General features: G+C 49.2%; 2 protein-coding genes across 14 annotated transcripts; one reads left to right on the top strand and one right to left on the bottom strand.

The window, feature by feature from the left end:
- Positions 1-444: 444 nt before the first annotated feature.
- LOC106746731 (PDZ and LIM domain protein 3-like) lies at positions 445-2,517 on the bottom strand. 3 transcript variants are annotated; one of them, XM_014623636.1, is made up of 3 exons: positions 2,430-2,517; positions 1,061-1,189; positions 445-852 (listed from the first exon to the last, which is right to left on the bottom strand). In XM_014623636.1, the coding sequence occupies exons 2-3, from the start codon at positions 1,163-1,165 to the stop codon at positions 667-669; spliced, it is 291 nt and encodes a 96-aa protein (XP_014479122.1). In that variant the 5' UTR covers positions 1,166-1,189; positions 2,430-2,517; the 3' UTR covers positions 445-666. The 3 variants fall into 3 exon arrangements, with proteins under 3 accessions (XP_014479122.1, XP_014479123.1, XP_014479120.1); XM_014623637.1 differs by having other exon boundaries at positions 2,372-2,444; XM_014623634.1 differs by lacking the exon at positions 2,430-2,517 and adding an exon at positions 1,533-1,624.
- A 149-nt stretch (positions 2,518-2,666) lies between these two features.
- LOC106746728 (probable G-protein coupled receptor CG31760) lies at positions 2,667-21,063 on the top strand. 11 transcript variants are annotated; one of them, XM_014623620.1, is made up of 19 exons: positions 2,757-3,216; positions 4,417-4,514; positions 6,792-6,967; positions 7,092-7,259; positions 8,420-8,624; positions 8,780-9,014; positions 10,261-10,395; positions 10,938-11,100; positions 11,252-11,396; positions 11,510-11,642; positions 12,428-12,581; positions 12,670-12,779; positions 12,892-13,106; positions 13,264-13,402; positions 13,507-13,612; positions 13,850-13,993; positions 14,894-15,076; positions 15,166-15,402; positions 16,423-21,063. In XM_014623620.1, exons 4-18 carry the CDS (start codon positions 7,113-7,115, stop codon positions 15,379-15,381), a joined length of 2,430 nt encoding a protein of 809 aa, XP_014479106.1. In that variant the 5' UTR covers positions 2,757-3,216; positions 4,417-4,514; positions 6,792-6,967; positions 7,092-7,112; the 3' UTR covers positions 15,382-15,402; positions 16,423-21,063. The 11 variants fall into 11 exon arrangements, with proteins under 11 accessions (XP_014479102.1, XP_014479101.1, XP_014479100.1 ...); XM_014623621.1 differs by having other exon boundaries at positions 7,049-7,259; XM_014623622.1 differs by having other exon boundaries at positions 6,792-6,989; positions 7,105-7,259.
- Positions 21,064-21,568: the final 505 nt, after the last annotated feature.

The raw sequence follows: 21,568 nt of genomic DNA, 5'->3' as shown, positions 1-21,568 counted from the left end.
TATATATATTCTACGAGTAATATCTAATATATTAAAAAAAAAAGCGAGAATAAATTATGTGAATATGAGAAAAGTGAAATCGTAGTTCCCCGGAGCTTATCCTCACTCGGCCGCGATTAAATCACGCGGTTGATTAAAAGAAAAAAAAAAGGTAGATGGGGTGGGGGGAGGCAGAGGGGAAGGAAAAACTCGCTCACGAATTGCCCAATTGCTTAATCTCAACACGAGGCTTGCGGCCGACCTCCCCCGTCGCGCCCGATCGATCGAGTCAAGATATTGCGTTTGATGACGATGTGGGTCGTTCGGCGACACGATTTCGCAACTATATACTAATAGACCTTGATCATCGCGACTGGTGCCAGACGCGAGCGTAGGGGAGGGGGGGTTGGAGCGTCATGGCTGTCAAGTCGAGCCGCTGACTCGGCACGCTCAAAAGTATCGGTGTCGGCGTTTTTCACAAACTTTATTCCAGCTCTTATCTACGTTACAACGTGACTCCCCGTTCGAGCGTCGGGTCTTCGTATTGTAAGCAGCGCGATGACTTCTCGTTCTTTCGGGAGAGATTATTGCCGCATGAGAAGACGCTCGCTCGAAATCGCGACGAACAAGGGCGATCGATAGGTACTATCGTTATTATTATTATTATCATCGTTATTATTATTTCTGTTATTGTTTTTGTTGTCGCACAATCTCGTGATCTCGCACAACAGACAGAACGAAGTCGTTGCCGGCGCCGACGAGCTTATCGTGGACCTGCGCGTGTGTGAGCTGGCTTATCGGCTCCCCGTTTAGTTTGACGATCACGTCACCCGCTTGCAAGCCAGCCGCATCAGCTAGACCCCCGATCGCCACCTTGTCGAACAAGCAGTAACAGACTTAACGATAATGCGCGTACGGCGCGTCAGCTTCATGCAAAAATGATGACAGCCGGTCGCGGGTTCACCCGGCGGCAGCATCATCGGACGGAGTACATCGATACACCGCGCGAGACGAGGCGCGAGTAAATATCGCGTGTCTACCGAAGGCGAGTCTAACGGGAACATGAAGAGAACGCCCTTACCCTGACGGCGGTTAGCGGGAAAGTGTAATCGACGCCACCGGAGAGCCGAAAGCCCCACGGCTGACCGTTACTTCGTGATAATTTGACGTCGCTGGTGGTCGCCATGGTAATCGTGCGAGTAAGGCTTGCCTGAAAACAGATGCTCACGTGTCCTTCTTATCCTTCGCTTATCCTTCGAAATCGCGAATGAAAATCGATAGAAAACACGATAGAGACTGACATTCGTTACTGTCTACTTTCTTTTTTTTTCTTTTTTTACATGAAAGTGCCTTTTCACGCTCGACGCTCATTTTCAGTGTTAAAATGCATCACGTGATCAAGGTTGCTGCTGGATAGTGAAAAACGCGTGAAAGGAGCGCGTGGCAGCGTTTTAGCGCGTAGTTTTTTTTTTCTGAGAATTATGCGATTCCTTTTTGTCAGGAATCACGTTATATTTCACTGTTTAGAACAAAAGACTGAGAGCTTATTATACCTATTATGGATCCGGATTTACGTGACTTAGCTTTAAAAGCTAAGTAAATTCCAAACTTTCTTCTTTGGTGCTAGCGTCGGATTAAAATCACGTGACCACGTTGAATGGCGAGCGTCTCACGAGTTGGCACCTTGAGAAGACCGAGAGAGTTTCCCCAGGTATGTTGTGACACCATGAAAGTATCGATGCTAATATTGAAACGGGCGGCTAATTAAAATTGTCGATATCATTATTGATATAGTATCGGGACGAAAATATCGATACCGTTGCTGGTATCGAGACTTCAAATTGGAGGGAATCAGGGAAGTGCTTATTTTGCAAGCTATTTTTTAAGGGTTTCGTGCATAATAATCTTATTATGGTATAAAGGTTCTACGTTCTGCACTAGACTTTCTACCGTGTTTGTGATCCAAAAACCTTAAAAGAGATATGTTAAAGTTCCCGTGTCCTCGCTATGACTGTTCGATGACGTCGAGAAGTGAGAAATCGTGCGCCAAAAATGATTGCGGTCTGCGTGGAAATCAAACAATATACACAAAATGACACTCGTGATCGACTCCGCGCACTAAGAATAATGTCCGAGCGCTTTCGCGCCTCAGCAATCGATAAATAACCGTAAACCGAACGTAACCGAAATCATGAGGAAAGATAGGTTCATGAGTTGCATGATGCGCTGATTTTCACGGAGCAAATATGCACGATATCTCGACTGATCGACTGTTCTCGAGTATCGAAGCAAAGCACGTACGGGCACGGCGAACTAATACGCGTGCGAATATCGAAAGAAAAAGTAAAACATCGACGGACACTCGGTATTGAAGGAACGAGTATCGATATACCAGCGTATTATATCGGTAGTATCACAACATCCCTGGAGCTTCCCTCCTCTGCACTCACCGCGACGAATCCGCCGACTCAATCGGCCGATCGAACGGCCGGTCGACAACGCGCCCGGCGATCGAGCGTGGGCGGGCGATGATCGGCCTTCGACATCCGCGCGCGCGGCGACGCGCCTCCGAGCGATTCGAATTTCGATCAAGCATACATCTCTCTACTCCCGCCCGTGCTGGACCTACATACTATTTCCAATCTCGACGAGGGGGAGGCATGCGCGGGAAGTGCGGTACGCGCGCTTTCGCGCGGCGATGCAACCTGTGAGGAGGAGGCTGAGCGCAAGTCGGTATCGCCGGCCTCACAGCGCGCGCGGGAGCCGACTCGAGAGAGAGACTCGCCGGGACTCCCTCTTCGGCGGTGCGCCCTCTCTCTCTCTCTCTCTCATCGCGTCGAGGACGCGCTTTGACGAGTCTCACGTTGATCGGCCGACGACGAAGTTTGATTTCGCGGAGGGCGCACGCCCCAACGGGCGACCCCGGTCCCGGCCTGCTGGTCCCGGCCGCGCACAGCTAAGTCCTCTTCGGAGTCATGAGCGAACCTTCGTCCGGAGAAGGTCCTCCTCCTGCGCTCGTGAGGCTGCCGCACCATCCGTCGCGCTGTGTATCTCCTGCGCCTACATCCGCCGGCTGTATCCCCGAGGCCGAGTAATCGCGCGCCCGGCGTCGTTGCCACCGGTTCGTCCGTTAGCTATTACCTCGTTTCCAGGTCGTCCACCAGCCCTTCGTCGTCGTCGTTGTCGTCGTACCTCTTGCACGCGTCCACGCGGGAAGCGAGGCGTTAAATGTCGAGGGTAAGTGGGTGATTATTCACTGTCCGCTGGACGTACAGCAGCTTCGTGACACCTCGAGACGCGTGTAGACCGGGGGGTGCTTTTACGACGATAACGATCCCTCGAATCGGCTGAATCCTTTCACCTTTATAGCACAGATGTTCAACGGACATTCTACAGACGTGCCGGAAATATTCGAACATCTCTGGAACGTCTCCAGGATGTCTTTTGAACATTCGCGTCGTGTGCGCGTGTGGGCACTTGCAATTTCACATTGGCCCGTTTGTTTCGGATGAATTCGAATTTCACCAGCAACTTCCGATTAACTTAATTGACCGATCGAGTGTCAACCGTGTGATCGGTTCTTTCTGATCAATTCCGCTCGAATGCGATCGGCTAATTTAGGTGGAATAATCAGTCGACCAAATTAACCGGAGGTTGTGAAACTGGCCTTTAATGTCGCACCGGAACTTCGTTCCTCTTTCCTTCGCCGCTAAGTTACATACTTGTTTCACTCTGCGAAATAAAAGTGCAATCTATTTCAGCCGAAACGAACAAAATCATTGCATAAAAGATATTCAATTGTGTATACACACACACACACACACACATACGCGTATTTTCACTTCGATGTACGGGCGAGCTATCACGTTATGTAATGCGTTATGTATGTGTCAGAGCGTAAAAGAGAGAGAGAGAGAGAGAGAGAGAGAAAGAGAGAGTGTGTGTGTTTTCTTGTTTTCCTTTTCGAAAATGAGGCGAAGCGCCGCGGATCCCGCGCGTCTCGCTCGTTGCACGAAGCGCAGTGTCCTTCCTTCCGTCCGCTTCCTTTTTGGCGCGCGCCATTTATTCGCACGCGACGCGCTCCTTCCGGCGGTCCGACTCGCGCGTTTCGCTCGGAGACTCGCATTTCGCGCTGGGGAATTCGGGGCGGACGCGATCCCTTCGCGCCCGTGAACGCCGGAGCGGATCTGCGTTTCTGATGAGATCGCCGGTTTGCATAACAATACAATAATACGCGAGAAATCGATGGCAATTTGAGGACGATGGAGGGAGGATAAAGGCGACGTCGGTGCTGTCGAGCATCCGTCGGTCTTTCGGAAGGGAAGAGAAACGGGAAAATATCGGCCGGTCTCTCCGATCGCAGAAGCTGCCGTACTTGCGAGCCCATCGCGGTGCGTTTTGTATTCCTTCCATAGATTCGTATTCTTCCCGTTTCAGTGATCGTCAGAGTGTCATGGTTCCGGCGAATGGAAATATCCGTCGCTTACAGGTAGCCTCGACCTGCGTAAGGATACGCCTCCGCGCAACCTTTCTACGTAAGTTCAACGAGCACTTTGCCTACACGTAAACAATGGTCTGTGCTTCTCGGCTGAACCGGCTGCGCTTCCAGTTCGAGGAATTTACATATTTACACATCGAAACGTGCGAAGAATAATATTCCAGTTAGAAGAAATTGTTTTTCTAATCAAATACGTCTGAAAGATATCTGAAACAAAATAGAACGGCTTTTAGCGATACTTTTGAGACATCCCTTAGACATTCGTTCTGCCTGGGATATGTGTGAGATCCCCACGCTTGTGTGTAAATCTCCCGAACTGGTGCAGTCAGTTCAGCTGAAGAGAACAGACCAAATGCCTCTCGTCTTGGCCCGAGGTCGAAGCGGCACGCTTCGGACCGTGAGGTGATCAGTCCGCACAAGAGTCTGAGAGAGAACGATTAAAAAACGATTGGGAAAAACAAAAGATAGAGAGAGAGAGAGAGCGCGCGCGCGTGTATGTGTATGCGATATGATCCTCGCCCGTCCGACCGGGCCGTTCAGCAAACGGCCGGCTAGACAACAGTTTTTCCTCCTCTTTTCCCTTCTTTTCCTCCTCGCGACGCTTTCGATCCTGTCGATCCGTCGGTCCGGGTCCACGAGCCGGCGGCGTCGCTCGGAAACGACACTGCCGTCGCGTCTGGAGCAGCGCGCGTGCCGCGCGTGAAATAATGTTAAAGGAGCAACTCGAAGAGGAAGGAGGATGCGACGCGAAACGAGCGAAACGGCGCTACTCGACGGGAGAGAGAGAGAGAGAGAGAGAGCTCTGGGGGTGGCTTGTGCCGCCGCTGGCTGCATCGATCGTTTTCCACCGGCGCTATAGCGGCTGTTGCCTACGGATAGACGGGACGGACGGACGGACGATGCGACCTCGTCGCGTTAGAAAAACACTGTAAATCGCGAGATCGCGGCGCGAGGAGTACCGAGCGTCGTCGGCTTCGAATGGGAATCGACGGGCGAATCGGTGCCCCGATTACGTCCGGTCGCTCGACCCGACGATGACCGTGCGGAACGACGACGAGGACGACGATGTGGCTGCTCGAGGCCGATCGAGAGATCGCTCGCTCCGCTGATTGACGCAATTAGCCGCGGCGGTATGCCGCCTAATGCGATTTGCGGTGTGCGCGATCCACACCGCAAATCGTATCACGCGCGTCGTGTGTTACGTCGTTAATATTTCAGTGATCGATAGCGCGTCGCGTAGGGAAACGCGCGCGCACACACACGCACACATACGCACGTGTCATACACATGCACAGGAAGGGGCTGCTCTTCCGAAGGGGGTTGGCCGAATCGACTATCCGCGCGCGCCATCGCGCGCTATCGATCTCGGCGCCGATTAAAGAACGATTCGCCGGCGATAGCCCTCGCGACACGGCCCTCGCTCGATTTCTCCCCTCCGATCGTCTCCCGTATATCGATTCAACGTCGTCATCGTCATCCACGAAGCGCGTTATTGCGCGCTTCCTCATCGTCGTCGGCCGGGGGCTAATTATCCCCCGACGACTAATTGCCGACCTCGAGCCGATTCCGGATGAGGAACGACGACTCCTCTCCGTTAACTCTGTCAATTCCCTCGCGCTCCTCTCTCTCTCTCTCTCTTTCTCTCTCTCCCGCTTGCGGTGCGCGCTCGTTCTGCGTCGACGACGTTGCCGTCGATGCTGCGAGCCGATCTCTCGCGCGACGCACTTGGACGGGCGTTTGCGGAGGAAGCGGGGGGAGGGGAGACGGCGGAGGGTTGTTGGGGTTTATTCAAGGTTGAGCGAACCTCACGTGTCGCTTGTCAAAGGGCAGGTAAGCCGCTGGAAAATGGACTCGCCTGTACGAGAGGCCGGCTGTTCTATTTTGCGCGACACGCCGGGGAAACGAGACGAAATCGAGTGACCACCGGGCCGATAGCCTTCGCTGCCAGTGATATTCCCGACTCCGTTTGAAGAGCGTGCGTGTGTCGCCGCTTAAAATAGCTAAATACCCGCGGTACGAGAGGGATATACATCTTTATCCGCGCGCTCACACGGTTTACCGGCGGTGCAAACACACACACATTCACAAACATATATATACGGGCTGCATCGGGGGTAAAACTTCCGGGATCGATTCGCGTTTTCGTTCTCTTTCTCTTCCCTTTTTCCCTTTCTCTCTCTCTCTCTCTCTCTCTCTCTCTCTTTCTCTCTCTTTCCCCCTCTCTCTCAAATTACCATCGCACGAGGATGAGAAAATATAAGCGACGACAACAACAGCAACGCGTCAAGCATCGTGCGCTCTGTGTCCGCCGTAGAGCCTCGTCGCAGCGACGACGATTCGCCGTCGATGGAGGATCGGCGGGACCGTTGAACTCGGCTCGCGACAGGTGGTGGGAACATGCCCGGACGATCGCCGGCGAGGGCGTACGAGCGGCCCATAGAGCACGCGGGCCGCAAGCTCGCCGCTACTTGAATGCCACCGCCGCGGGAGGTGAGCCTCTGCGATTAGCTCGGTAACTCGGTAACCGTGTGCGATTCGCACACACATAGACATTAGATCTCCGCAATAAAGATCGAACATCTCTCGGAGATTCCGTTCCTCTCCTCGTTACAAGAACAAATGACCAGGGCACGGGATGGGCGAGTCCTGGCTCTCGGTCCTACTCGCTGCCACGGTGACCACGATGACGATGATGGCCTGCGTGACGAGAGCGGCCGAACCATCCTCGGCGGCGAGCCTCACGACGACCGCACGTGACGACCCTCCGCTCGACGCGAAACGGGTTCGTCCTTACCGGATTGTTAACCCTTCGCGCGACTCGTGGGTCATTTGTGGAAGAGCGAACGTTCGAAGAGATCGTGAAATTTCATTAAATTCAGAGCGAAAATTCGAGGACTGGAATTTTTATCTAAGGAAACGGGCGATAAGGGGGGGTCCATATTTATTGTATTGTTTTCGTCAATCTACACGGAGGAAATATTGCAGCGAAAATTACCGCAACATTTTCCGACGCTGCACAGCGGAGTTATGACTGAAATTATGATGTAAGTTGTAACCTTTAGTGAATTGCATTTCGTTGTACGCATCGTTAAAGATTACAACGCACACCTGAGTAATTTCAGTCTATAATTCCGGTACAATGTTTTCTCCATGTACTGAGAAGTTTCGAGCGCGAGCAAAGTCACGAGTATTCCCGAAGTGACCCGCGAATCACACCGCGTTAGCGAAAGATTATATTTCCTTCTCTTACAAGCACGAATATTTCTTCTCATAATATCACGTGTTGACGCAATATATTTATTAATGTGAGGATTGAAGTTTTTATTTATTAAGCTACCGTTATTTCACTTTGATTTACCGTTAGCTTATTTCCATTCTTAATTTATTGTTATGAATTTATATTTATTTATTCGATTCCCCGGGCAAAAGTTGAATTCGTTTATTATTTCTCTCAAATACCATTTTGTTTCCGAAGAGTGACAATTTTCATTCGTCCACATAATTATGCTTCTTTCAGCGAGAATCAGCTAAACCATTTTTTCTTTTTGTGAAGGGTCGTCTTTCAAAAATGTGAATCTACAGGGATTTCGTTCAACGCGTATAAAAGTTGTGAATTTTCTCAAATATAAAAATCGCTTCCTTCCGTGCTTTTCTAAAAGGAAAAACGTTGCAAATATTAAAGGTTAATCAACGTTCTATTACAAACAACGTTCACGATAGAAAGTAGAGACCTGAAACAATCGGCAAAACATTTCTTCCCGATGTTCTGTACGTAAAAAAAGAAGTGGTTCACAAACGACCCACGAATTACATATATATCGTTAAAGAGCGAGAAACAGCGAATCACACAGAGTGTTAAACTCGCCAACCTCCACTCCACCCCTAAGTTCCTCTTCTCGACTCGCGAAGTGTCTCCCTGATCGGCGGTTCGTCTCGTTCAAGGCGGCCATCGAGGAGGCGTTGGACGTGATCGAGGCTGCGTCCACCGGCTCCCTCGGCGAGGTGTGCGTGAACACGGTGGGCTTCAAGTCGCTGCCGGCTGGTGTCGAGCTGGACCCGAGACGTTACGACACGGCGCGGCAGAAGGCCGACATGACCGCGATGGTGCTTCAAAACCTCGGCGCCGCCGAGGCGACGCGACGTAACGGTGAGTACCAGCCGCAGGTGAGAAAGGGAGGTGAACGACGCGACCTGCTCCGCTTTTCTCTCTCGTTCCTCTCTCGCCCGCTACCTGTTGCGCGCATCCGCAAGAGAGAGAGGAAGGGCACAGCGCCGACGACTGACGAGATCGCCCACCCGCAGCTCTCCTGGACGCCCTGACCAAGTCGCTGCTCGTCTCGGTGGACGACGCGGTGGAAGCGAGGGTGATCGCGCTCAACTCGTCCACCGGCACCGTCATCGCCGCGGTCTGGCTGAAGCGCAGCCCCGGAAGCGTCGGCGAGCCGACCAAGGTCGAGAGCCACGCACTCCAGCCCGGCACGAAGCCGGATCCCAGCCTGCCCTGGTTCGAGAACGCCGGCGGCAGCACCGAGCTAAGGTTCGCCGCATCGACTGTCCGCACATTCGCAGCCTTACTCGTCTCGCAGAAGCCAAAGCTCTGTCTCTGTCTCTCTCTCTGTCTCTCTCTCTCTTTCTTTCTCTCTCGAAATTTCTCGTCTCATCTTCGACTCTGAGAAACCTGGGGGTCGATTGTGTGATCTCAATACGGTGAAAATTACAAAAGTGAATTCCCATTTGATCGGGTAACTTGAAAATTGATAAAAATTATATGAAATATATTTTGTATAAATTATATAAAAATTTATTTGTGAAGTACAATATTTCACATTATTTCGCAGAAATAAACGTTTATTTAAATACGGCGAAGTAAAATTATATACCTGACAAACTAATGAAAAAGAAAAATTTAGGTATATATTTCACAAAAATATGTATTCCGTCATCGCGGTCAAGTTTCTTCTAACCGATAAATAACGAGGAAAATTTCATAAGAAACTTCGCGAAATTTCAATTTCCTTTTCTCAGTGTGTCCGTCATTAAATACGTCGTTTCCCAGCGAAAATCGGACGATGATCTTCTGTACAATGCATTGTAGAGAAACATCCTTCTTACCTGTTCGTTCGAGAATCGTTGACGTGACAGTTTTCGAACAGAAATTTCCCCGGTTACGCTCTCATCAGACAGACCGTATTCGCATAAAACGAAAGTACGAGAGATGTGAAAAGTCGACGAAGACGCACAATCGATCCCCCGAAGAGACCCCACTTATCTCTCGTGTATACGCGCGCGCACGCACGCACGCACGCACGCATACGCACGTACGCATGAGGACGCACATGAGGCATACGCACCGAGATCACGCGAAGAATCTCTTAACTCTCTTGCACCACTGTCGTTCATGCTTAACGTCTCGCCTTTCTCTTCCGGGCGTATCCCGCGATCCGCCGGTGTGTGATCGCGATCGCGGAAGAGAATCGCGCATGTGCTCGTCCTGTAGGCGCTCCACGATCATTCATCATCCCTCATCACCCCGTATGAGCGGCAGGTCATAGAAACTCGATATAACGGCGACAACGGAACGCAAGAATGTGCGATCCGCGCGAGGCGCGCCGACCTTTTTGTTCGGTCGATCGTGCAGCAGCAGCCTACCAGCGGGGATGACCGTGAAGTGCCGGGCGTATACGACTCGTTGCACGAAATCACGTGTGTCTTACACTGAGGGAGATTGAGAGAGAGATCGAAGTTTCTATGGCGGCTTGTGGCGTTTTGCGTTGTGATCCCAGGTCACCGAAATTCATGCAGTCACCGCCGATTGAATCCTACAGGGGTTGGTGGACCATCCCGTACTTCTCCTGCAAGACCCGCCGCTGGCTCATCTCGTACAGCGTCAACGTCAAGTCACCGGACGTCCGACCCGGGTTGGTACATCACAGTTCATTGTTCACCTCGGCGGCTCTAAGTGCGCAGAGCGAAAGGAATTAATATCGATTCAGGGCTCATATTCTCGCACATAAACGAGAAGTTTTTCGTGTTAGAGTTTTAGCTTCGTACATATATTCTTGCTTATATATTTGAGAATGTGAATCTTGACACTAATTTTGTTTCTGTGTGCCTTTTGCTAAATTCTGATTGGTCCGTTCGGTGATTAGAAGTCAGAAGCTTTTAATGGCTCGACTAGTAAAATCTTAAGTGTCACTCGCACTTTCTGTTTTGTTAAAATAAGGAGAAATTGTTTTGTTTTATTAATTTTTATTTATTTCATCTTATTAATTGTGAATCTTTCGACTACCGCTGAACGACGGATCACCCAGCTGGAAATCAGGTTCGGCGATTCTGCCGATTATTCGTCATCGATCGGCCTAATCGGAGTTCAGTGAGAGCCACCTTGGCTCCCGACGAAATTTCACACGCTATCCCGGATGCGTTACACGCCTTCTGACCTTCGCGTTTCTCGTTGAAGGGTGAGAGAATTCATAAGCATGGACGTCGACATAAGCAGCTTGGAAGTGAACCAGTGCGACGCGCCGCCTCCGCTCAACAGCAACGACGGACTCGAGCCTCCTACGAGTAACCAGATCGCCTTCTTCAAGGGTACCCACAAGTGCCACACCGACACCACGCAGGTATGTGTGTGTCGAGCGATTTGTCAAAGTGCGCGAATCTCCACGGGGAAAATTTCGGGGACACCGAGAGGGACGCGGAGAGTTCTCCAACGAGACGTGAAACGTTCCCCGGGATACGGCGGCAAAGAGTACTCCTCGTTTCCGGTTTCAGTGCGTGTACCAGGGTCCGGACAGCCGCGTGAACGAGAACGGCGTGGGTGCCGGTTGGGCGAAGGGTGCGTACGTGTGCAAATGCCGGAAAGGCTTCTACAGCGTCAGCCACCACCAGACGGATTTCGACGGGATCCTCGTGGAAGGTCAGGAATTATCCCGTCATCCCGTCATTACCTCGATCGCGTTAAACTCCCGTTTAACTCCCGTTTAATTGCGAGACCACGCAATCACGGAGTTGCGCAATTGCCTGTTGCAGCCGCGTGGAAGGAGATGAAGGAAAACAGGAGCGACTCGTACGAGAAGGCGTTCCAGTGTCTGCGCTGCGCGCCGGGATGCGCCGGATGCAAAGGGCCCGAGCCCTGCTTAGCGACGTACAACTGGCCCTTCAGGTTCACTTCCCCCTTCCGACGATCGCATAAATATATCCGTAATGATTCGCCCCTTCCTCAATCTTACGAAGCAAGTCTGAAAGATACGGAAAAAATTAAGTATCAATCCAAGACTTAAATTAAATATATATATATATATTCCAACGGACGCAATCATTGTTTCATATATAAGCAAGAACATATTATCTCTTTGCGAAAATTTATTAGAAATAAAGTTTAATTTGTTGACCGTTATTTGCGTAGACTCAGTGAAGCGAGAGATTTAATCGTCGATAACGAGAATAACTGAAGCTTCCTTTATTAATAACTTTTTAATAAATAATGAACGCGGATTGGAACCTTCGAAAGGTCACTCGGGAGAGTTATATCCGCAATATACGTCAAGATCAAGATCATTGGCGAGGTGTCCCTTAATATGCATAATTACTGAGTATTCGAGTAAAATCCAGATAGATTAGATTAGATTATTGGAAATCGGTATTTGACAACATTACTTGCTTCATCGAATTACTATTTCTAATTCGCAATCTTTAATCCTTAATACTAATAGCCCGAGCAGCACTAATTGGTTGGCCAGCCGTTGCCCAACGTTCGACCAACGACACCCATACGAATTTTGTATGACGATTCCTTCAGGTAGAACAGGACAAGCGCACTTCTTTGGGACTTGTTTCGCTAGATCTAAGGAAAAACGAATCACTGTTCACGGGTGTACGCGTTCACTTGATAGTACACATCACGCCTTCCTCGGTATCTTCAATTAATCCGACCGTCGTCTTTTCCAGGATCACGCTGCTGGCCGTCTCCATCTTCTGCGCGTTCGGCACGATCGTGCTGGTGGCGTACATGTACCAGCATCGCAAGCTGAAGGTGTTCAAGGTCGCGTCCCCGATCTTCCTGTCCATCACGCTTCTCGGCTGCGCCTTGATGTATCTCGAGGTGAGTGGGCGCTTTTTCTTCCGTCTTTCATCGACTTTCAGCGAGCCAACCCTGACGCTCCTCTCCTCCCCGTCTTATCCGTTATCAGATGGCCGCGATATTCCCGGTTCTCGACATGTACTCGTGCATCGCCACCAAGTGGACGAGGCACATGGGCTTCTGCGTCTCGTACACGGCGCTGCTGATGAAGACCTGGCGGTGAGTAACCCTTCGGTCGAGTCGGGCGTTAACGATACGGTTGAAATTGATCGCAAAGCAGCTTAATCGGGAGAGTAACGGGGGAGAGAATCGTTCGTCTCTTCGTCCGCAGGGTTTCGCTCACGTATCGCGTGAAGAGCGCCCACAAGGTCAAGCTGACGGACAAGCAGCTGCTGCAGTGGATGGTGCCGATCCTGCTGGTGATGCTGATCTACCTCGGCACGTGGACTCTGAGCGCGCCGCCTTACGCGGAGGTGATCACGGATAATCGCGATCTCAAGTTCTACCAGTGTTCTTACAACTGGTGGGATCACAGCTTGGCTATCGGTAAGCGCGAAAACTCGGCTCCTCGCGCGCGCGAGGAGCACGCGAGGACGCACGTCGCATCGATCGACGGTCCTCGCGACGAGCGAATAACGACTTCCGCTCACTAACCCTAACGTGTAACGCCTATGTATGTCTCTTTCCCTCTCTCTGCGGACAGGTGAAATTCTCTTTCTCGCCTGGGGCATAAAGGTATGTTACAACGTGCGAAACGCGGAGAGTCTATTTAACGAAGCCCGTTTGATAAGTTACGCCATTTACAATATAGCCGCGGTGAACATAACCATGATAGCCATTCAGTACGTAAGACAATGAAGTATATACATTAATAATATCACGTCTGTGCGCGCGCTCGCGCGATTGTGCGAGGCGATATCATATCGTTCACGTTCGTTATTCGCAGCCTCTTCATATTTCCCCGCGCCGGGCCGGATATCAAGTACGTACTGGGCTTCTTGCGGACTCAACTTTCCACGTCCGTCACGGTCCTCCTCGTGTTCGGCCCTAAGGTAAGAGAACGCTCGTGTCTTCCGTCTATTTCTCTCTCTCTCTCTCTCTCTCTCTCTCGTTACCAGTCTTACACGAGTCTTGGCGTTCGTATTATTCGTAAGCGCATTCTGAGACGACGTTCGTCATGTTAACTGGCGTCGGTAAACTTACGAGACTCAAGGCTTCTCCGACTGCAGACGCATCAGTCCCTTTTCTTCAGGCATGCTAGATTTCCACTTCTCTGTTCGATTGTTCAGGTAATCAGAGTGTTACGAGGCCAAGGGGATCAATGGGACAGTCGGGCGAGGGCGCGCGGCGTCACAGCGAGCTTCTCCCTGAACGGGATCGGCTTGGTGCCGGAGGAGACGACGGACTTGTATCAGGAGAACGAAGAGCTTAAGGTAATCGTGCTCATTAACAAACTTTTACAACCTTTACCAGTATCCATCGTCATCGATATACCGAAAAGTAGCCCGTACAACATTGCCATGTATTATTTTTGGACGAAATGGAAAAGGTATACGATATACCTGAGATAACGAAGAACAAGCCAGGATTTCCGTCACTTTCATGGAAATGCATACGTCGTATTATACGTATTTCCGGTCACGCGGATAATAACGTGTGAATAATTGTATCAAAGCAGACGGACAATCTTGATTTGTCCTTTGATATCTCAGGTATAGTGAACAGGCTTTCCATTAGTGGTTATAGTCTCGCGAGCGAAATGGTGAGCTCACCGCCGCGGCGCGACGTACGCGGCCACCACCGAGGAGCAACTGAACCACCAGAGATAGGTTCGCGCTTGCGAAAAGCTCGCGCCTGGAGGTCCGGCAACCACTCTATGCGGTAGGACGGCACCGGTAGCCGCACCCTCAAGATGTAGATCTCCAATAATATATATATATTTTTTATATATATATATTTTTCTATTATAATTTTGTTCTTTCTTTAATATTCTAAGAACATTTGTATAATATGCCAAGGATATTACGTGGACATATAACATCGACAGAACATTTCCTATAATATTAAACAATATTACATAGCATTTTTAGAATATTATGAAATATTATTCCAATTATTGAATAATATTCTAGGAACATCACGCGCTTATAATAAGTGTTCTTTTATTCCCACGTAAACTGTCGCATAAATTGATCGGCATGATTTTCCTCGTTCCCGACGTCGTTATCATAGAAGGACAGCTGTAGCGGGCATCCTTACAGGAGTTATCCTTAACAGGCTCTAGCAATCGCGGTATATTCCGGTATTACCCGGTCTTCCTCTAACTGTCACAGGAGGAGATCCAGAAGCTGGCGGCGCGCATCGAGTTCATGAAGATCGTACACATGGAGATGCACAACCGGCACATCAAGCCGAAGATGGGCGGTTACTTCAGCACGCACGGCCACGGCCACGGTCATCCGACGGCCGGGCAGAGCCCGATCGCGAAGAGCTCCACGGCCAGCTTTATCCTCAAAGTATGTATCTAAGACGCTCCGTCACCGCGCCCTCGTTCCGCGCGCGTCGAAGGAGCGTCCTGGGAAATAAATCGGAGTAACTTATTGAGCAGACGGCCGTGGAGCGAGGAGCGACGGCAGCCGCGGCCGCGGCCGTCGAGGACTCGACCTTCCCGTCCGGCAGTCTGCACCGGGCGCGCAGGATGGAGATGCTGAGGGAGAGGAAGGCGGAGCGCGAGAAAGAGCGGAGCAAGGAGAAGGAGCAGAAGGAGAGGTCGCAGCAGGAGAAGCAGCAGGAGAGGCGGGCGAGCGGCGAGAAGGTCTGACTAGTGATCAACAGCGAGGAGGTGAACAATAAGCTCGTTAATCTCGGCGCTGTTAATTAAAGGGGGAAGGGGGGGGGGAGAACGGTGTGAAGACTGAGGGAATTAAGGTCTCTTGTGAATTTTGTTTAGAGATAATTACGTGTATAAATGAAATTCGATTTGTGTCACGAGGTACGTATTTTTGCGTGAATATGAAAAAAAGTCAGCCCGATATGTCGATACCGGCGCCCTCAGCAAAGCTGGCGTGAAGAAGTTGAAAAAAGGAAAAGGGCGCTGGACGGTAGCTTGACGGGTTTTCGGTCACACGGTTGATTTGAAATCGAAAAGCCGACAAGATTCTTAAAATGTGAGCCCCTCCGCGCGACGTGACGTTTAAAATCGGGACATAAGACGTCTTATATTCCGATTTTAGTTACGTTGCCAGGGCCGTCTGTGAGTAGGGGATGTTTGATTTTCAAAAAGTTGCAAAAGTTATGCAACTTTGGAAAAAATTTATCTTTCGCTTCAATTTTAAACGATTTTGAACGATTTCAAACGCCAAGTTCTTCCAGAATGTGCGTGAGATACATACGGCATCATTGCATAATATTGTTGTCAAGTTTACGGCGATCTGACCGTCGCAGTGTCGCTGAACAAAGTTTTCGGCGCGAATGTCCACCGACATCATATCACTCAGGCTCTCGTTGTTATTTTGATGAAAGACCTCCAAACATCGTTCCATTAAGTCTGTCCTACTCATCTCAGTGTATATGCACCGCTATCGCTCGACCGCTCGAAGTTTTCGCCTCACCGAAAATGTTATATTTTTATCAATTTTTCAAACATTCACACCACAAACTTTCAGAGAATACTCTTGAAAAAAAGGTGCGTCTATCGGAATATGTTAAAAGAAAGTCGATTTTTTGAAGGTTCTACACTGTTCTCCCCCCTTAAGATCGAAGGCCACGGCCTTTCCCTTTCTCTGTTTTTCTCGTACGTAAACTAATTTCTTTCTCCTCTTCTCTCTCTCTCTCTCTTCCCCCTCCCCCCCCGTCGCTTCAGATATGGTTGTGACGAAGACAGTGCGCCGACAGAAACCAGAAAACGGGCAGGACGACGGCGATGACAACGACGACGAGGAGGAGGAGGAGAAGGCGGCGGAAGAAGGAGCTGAAGAAATTCAGATTGTATCCTATGATGTGTGACAGAAGACTGCCCGTGTTCGTGTGAGACGGTCGCCGTCGAATCGAAATTCCATCGCGACCCACTGTCTTCGCGCCATTGTGATAGCGATATCCTCGTAATTATTATTACGTCGTACGACCTCAATCAAATTGTAATCAAAATCTCCGAGGAGAAACGATTCACGGGAAGGGAAGAGTCGGCGGCGGCGACGGCGACTATCGCGCGTCGCGTTCCTGTATTATTTCGGCGGCATCGCTTCCGAGGACACGAACGTCTCTCGCTCACAAATTGACCTTAGCGACATTATTTCCAAAGAGCGCACACTCGAGCGTGCAACGGACGTCGTTGACGCGTTAACGTTTAATTGCGAAACGGATTACTTTACCGAATGCTTCGCTGAGAGATCGAACGCGAATGAATACGAAGAATATACACCGAGCTGTCACAAATGCACAAAGAATGCACCGACGAGTCCGCGAGTCGCTGTCGCCGTCGCCGCTTTGTCGTCGCTTTGACGACCGGATTATTTTTGCTTATCCGGCGAAAGCGCGCAACGTCGCTTTTTGTCGCGAACACCCGACAGAAATGTAAAACTGTGCGCTGAGCGAACGAACGAGGAATGAACGGCGAGTGCAAACTTTCGTTGTTACGATTCGGAAGATCTGTCACGAATCCGAAAAGGTTTCGAATTTGCGATTCCGCTCATAAGGTGAACCTTCATCGAAGAAAATCCGTGCGCGTTTCGACGCGAACGTGCATATTAATATTTTATACCCGCTTTATGTCCGCCGTTCGTTTGTTGTCCGTTCATTCGGTGTACACCCACACAGAAAAAAAAAACAGTCATAAATGAGCGAGAATATTATAATATCCTTGGAAGATTTTTAGTCTTTAATCGAGCGCGAGTACACCGTAAATCCAAGCGCGTTATTTTAGCTGAGGCTTTTCCTACACTTTTCTTGCTGTTTCAAATCGCGCCATTTAATACGACTGTGGACGCGTTAATTTAATCCGATCAAGCGTTTTTAAATGACGTAACCTGAAACAGCAAGAAACATGAATAAAAAGAGTTCCGGCCAAGTGTGTCATTTGTAAACGTTTATGCGTGCAAAAATACATCGATACAAGTTGAATCAAATCAAGGCTAAAAATCTTCTTCAAGAAGATTATAATATTCTTGCTTACATGGGAACATCAATCATTGATTTAAGACTAATCCTTTTCCGTGCACCTTGAAGGAGACGCGAGAACTTGAGTTTATCGAAATGACTTCTATATGTTCATGACGGCGCCCGCGCGCTTTTGCCGAACAACACCTTACACCTACGAGAGATACCGGACACACACACACACACACACACACACACACATATTACATTCGATATTAAGGGAAAAGCAGCGGACGAGGGAACCCTTCTTAAATGTTGTTACACAAGCGTTCATGTCACGCTCTTGGATTAATAATAGCACCGACTCTCGCAGGCGACCTTATCACGCCCGAGTGAGACATCCTCTCATCTGCCCGCAGGATACTTAAATACACATCAATTTCAATGTAAATGTTAATTTAAGCGGTTAATAGAATACGAGTGAAAATAGACGCGCGTACTATTCTCAATTCGAACAGTCTCGGACAGGCTTGACCAAAAGCAGAAGAAAAAAGGAGACGAATAAGTGTCGTTATGCCGAGAGCATAGGGGAATTGCGTTTCCGTGCGTACGTTTGAATTCCGTTGCGTCGTTTCCAAGTCGAGACTCACCGCCGAGGAGGACGTGGCTCGTCCCCCCTCGCTCGTTTTCCGTCGGTTTTCCGTTGACGTGTCCACGTACCTCTGATTTACACACAGGCGTACCGTGTGTGCTCGTTCTCGTGGAGTCGCATTTGAAACAATGCGAGCCGGCCGAGCGACAAACTCTACTCGTGACAGGTTGTAATAAGTGTTACATGTGACAATAAAAAGTTACGCAACGGGCGGTCGAAAGTGTCGCGGCGTTTCGCGATCGGCGCTCGGTCGCCCGTCGCGAAGCCGCGCGCGCCTGCCCGTAAAGAGGAAAAAAAAATATAACGAGAGATTAATCAAAAAGTTGTTTGCGAAGAGAGAATAGGGGGAGTACCGAGGAAAAAAAAGAGAAAAAAGAAGATGAAGAAAGAAATATCGTGCGGTGTGTGTGTGAGTGTGTGTGTGTGTGTGCGTGAAGCGATTAAGCGGGTTAAGGAGAGAAAACCTTCGCCTTGTTGGTTTACACTTTTTTAAGAGCTTACGTTTTCACGGTAGACACTGTTATCGTAGTTCGAGATCGTACAGAGTCGTCGTGCCGTTCAACAACGGACCGACCGGGTATTGCTGTTCGTGTCTAAGATATTTATCGTACGTAATATTATTGTTGAGTACGCGCGCGCGAATAATGCGGCGGCACCGGGAAGCGAGTGTGACAAGTGTGCGCGCGTTACCAGTACAATGTAGATGTTATCCGACGGCGATGTTCGTCGAGTTGGATCGATCGTCGCGAGATCCCGCGTACACGGAGTATCGGCTCGCCCTTGGTTCTTCTCTCTTAAGCGGTGGCACGCTTTATCCTCTCTCGTTAACGAAACCGCGAGGAACGATCGTTCCGTACACAGGGTGTCCCGAAATTAGACCGACAAACTGGTGTCAAAAGAAGCTTCACAAGCTGGTCCGAGTTTGCCAGCCTTGATTTCGGGGCTGTATTTCATCGGCGACTTTTCATCCGGTGAACAGTCGATTATTCCGTGCGTTCCCCCGGAAATCCCCGTGATAAGTGTGATTTTCAGCGCATCCGGAGGACCTTCTCTCTCGGTTCTTCTCTTCTTTCCTCTTCCACGGCTTCATTCGATACGTTGGGAACGAGCGAAAGTTCGTCGACAAAACGGTCGGTGTCGAGTCAGCGCGTAAAGATACACACAGAAAAATATCATTCTACTGCTAAGAAAAGCGACCGCTCAGTTTACTTCCCTTCCTTTAAGTAACGGTTATGTTCAACGGAGAATATTTTCCCGACAAAAGTTCTAAAATATCCTCAAATTTGAGAGAAGCTCATTGTCATGTACTCAAAGGAAGCATTTATTCTTTTTCCCAGAATATTATAAAAGTTAATCGAAGAGAGAGAGAGAGAGAGAGAGAGAGAGAGAAAGAGACAGAGAAAGAAAGAAAAGTTAAATTCGGTTGATTTAAATAAACAACTCGAGTTTGATTTTAATGAAGTATTCTTGATTAAAGTGCTAAACTTCCTAAGATTTAGAATATATTTCGAACAATTAATTAAATTTAATAATAACAATTTAATTCTTACGATGAACTTGTGACATATATTTGCAGACACATAAATTTACGAAGTGCTTAAAACAAATAATATTTATTTGTGTATCAGACTTCATGAATGCTGTTTCATCCCTTAAGCACAGTAACATTGAAAATCTCCAATTAGGCGCGTTATTTTTGAATATTTGTGCATCACATTTGCCGCTTCGCCGGTTCATCAAGTTATCGATGCACAATGATGATTGTCGTGATGCACGAATAATCTGATTGGAAATGTCTGATGTTACTGTACTTAAGGAATGACATGAATGCATGCATTAATCGCAGCATTAATGGAGCCTGTACGCCGCAGTACGTATTTTTCTGCGTGTAGAATCGGAGAATCGAACGGGGGGGGTCGAACGACCGACACAAAGGATCGGAAAACAAAAGAGTCAATTCCAAAGATCGCCACGAATCGAAGGTGGACCGAGAATTTCGGAGTATCCATCTTTCGGAGCGCGACTCGCGCAGATTAGCGTTAGTGTATCCGTTCATATCCGTTCGATCGGAGCATCAGCGTAATTAATCGATCGAAATTCCCATTCCGTCGGTTCCGGTTGCGAAGCGTTGAAGTGAACGCGACGGGGGGAGAGCGGAGGAGGCTCGCTCGGATCTCGTCGCGACGCATTCCGCGTTCAATGTAAAAAAAAAAACTCGCAAAAGAGGCGCTTTAGCTTTCGCCCGCGCGCGTTCGGTAGCTCGCGATATAGCTCGCTAAGAGAGAGACGAACGCTTTCGGTGTTGCGTGTATATCGTCGTACGTGTGACGAGAAATCCGCTTCGTTCCGCAACACGAGGAAGAGAGAAATAGGCAGACGAACGGTGAGGATCGGATGGAAAGAGGTGGGGGAAAGGGAAACGGCAAGACGCAAATAGTCTCCGCGTGTTCGCGCGGAGTCACGAACTGAAGGGAAATGTCGGCAAACGTCGCGAGTTCGATCCATGTTGATCCTACATCCGCGAACGGCGATTACTTTGATTTTTCCGACACACGAAGGGGCGAACAGAGAGGCGGGATGGACGAGAGATTCCTTTTCTCGGGGGAAGACGAGGACGAAAAAAAAACGTCGAATGGCGCGCTCTACCCCGTTCCTGCGGCACCCCGCCAAACAAAGTCGAGAATACATGTAGAACCGAATACGTATTTGTAAAGATATACTGTATGTCAGTGAATACAATAATCTTGGAGACACTCATCGATCGGCAGCTCCCTTCCTGTATTTCCGCCTCCGGTAAGATCGAGCGAGGAAAAGAGAGGAGAAGGAAGAAGAAGAAGTACGACAGCGTCGGATTTGTGTACGGAGCGTTTTTAAATGCTGCCGTGGACGCGCATAATTCCGAAATTTTAGAATTGGAAAGTCACGATTCCAAAAATCGAACATCCGGACCATCTCCGGAAAATATAAAAATCGGAGGCATGAAGTTGTCCCGAAACGTCATGTTACAACTTAAAGGGACGATTTAATGCTTCCAATATATTCCGAAGGTTGCATTCAGTTTCTGAGAACGTGACCTTTGGAGACAATTGCACTTCAATATCTCAGGAGATCGTCCCAGTATTCAGTTTTCAGGACGTTGTCCTGCTTTTTGAATTTCGATGTTCCTTTTTTTCGGAATTAGCAGGTCCACCTTAAATTCACCATGTAAATCTAGCAGATGTACGAGAAACGGGACAGACAATGTAGTGTGCGCTCTAGTGCT

Source organism: Dinoponera quadriceps, unplaced genomic scaffold (assembly GCF_001313825.1).
Source record: "Dinoponera quadriceps isolate SergipeBrazil2010 unplaced genomic scaffold, ASM131382v1 scaffold1565, whole genome shotgun sequence".
Classification (NCBI taxonomy): Eukaryota; Metazoa; Arthropoda; class Insecta; order Hymenoptera; family Formicidae; genus Dinoponera; species Dinoponera quadriceps.
This window is presented reverse-complemented; position numbering and strand designations above follow the sequence as displayed.

Bases quoted from the DNA above. Each gene is read 5' to 3' on its own strand.
- LOC106746731 (XM_014623636.1), bottom strand. From the start codon at position 1,165: ATGGCGACCACCAGCGACGTCAAATTATCACGAAGTAACGGTCAGCCG. The intron at 853-1,060 runs GTAAGGGCGTTC...TTGTTCGACAAG, and splicing joins TCCCGCTAACCGCCGTCAGG to GTGGCGATCGGGGGTCTAGC.
- LOC106746728 (XM_014623614.1), top strand. From the start codon at position 2,678: ATGCAACCTGTGAGGAGGAGGCTGAGCGCAAGTCGGTATCGCCGGCCT. The intron at 10,396-10,937 runs GTTGGTACATCA...TTCTCGTTGAAG, and splicing joins TCACCGGACGTCCGACCCGG to GGTGAGAGAATTCATAAGCA. The intron at 11,101-11,251 runs GTATGTGTGTGT...TTCCGGTTTCAG, and splicing joins GCCACACCGACACCACGCAG to TGCGTGTACCAGGGTCCGGA.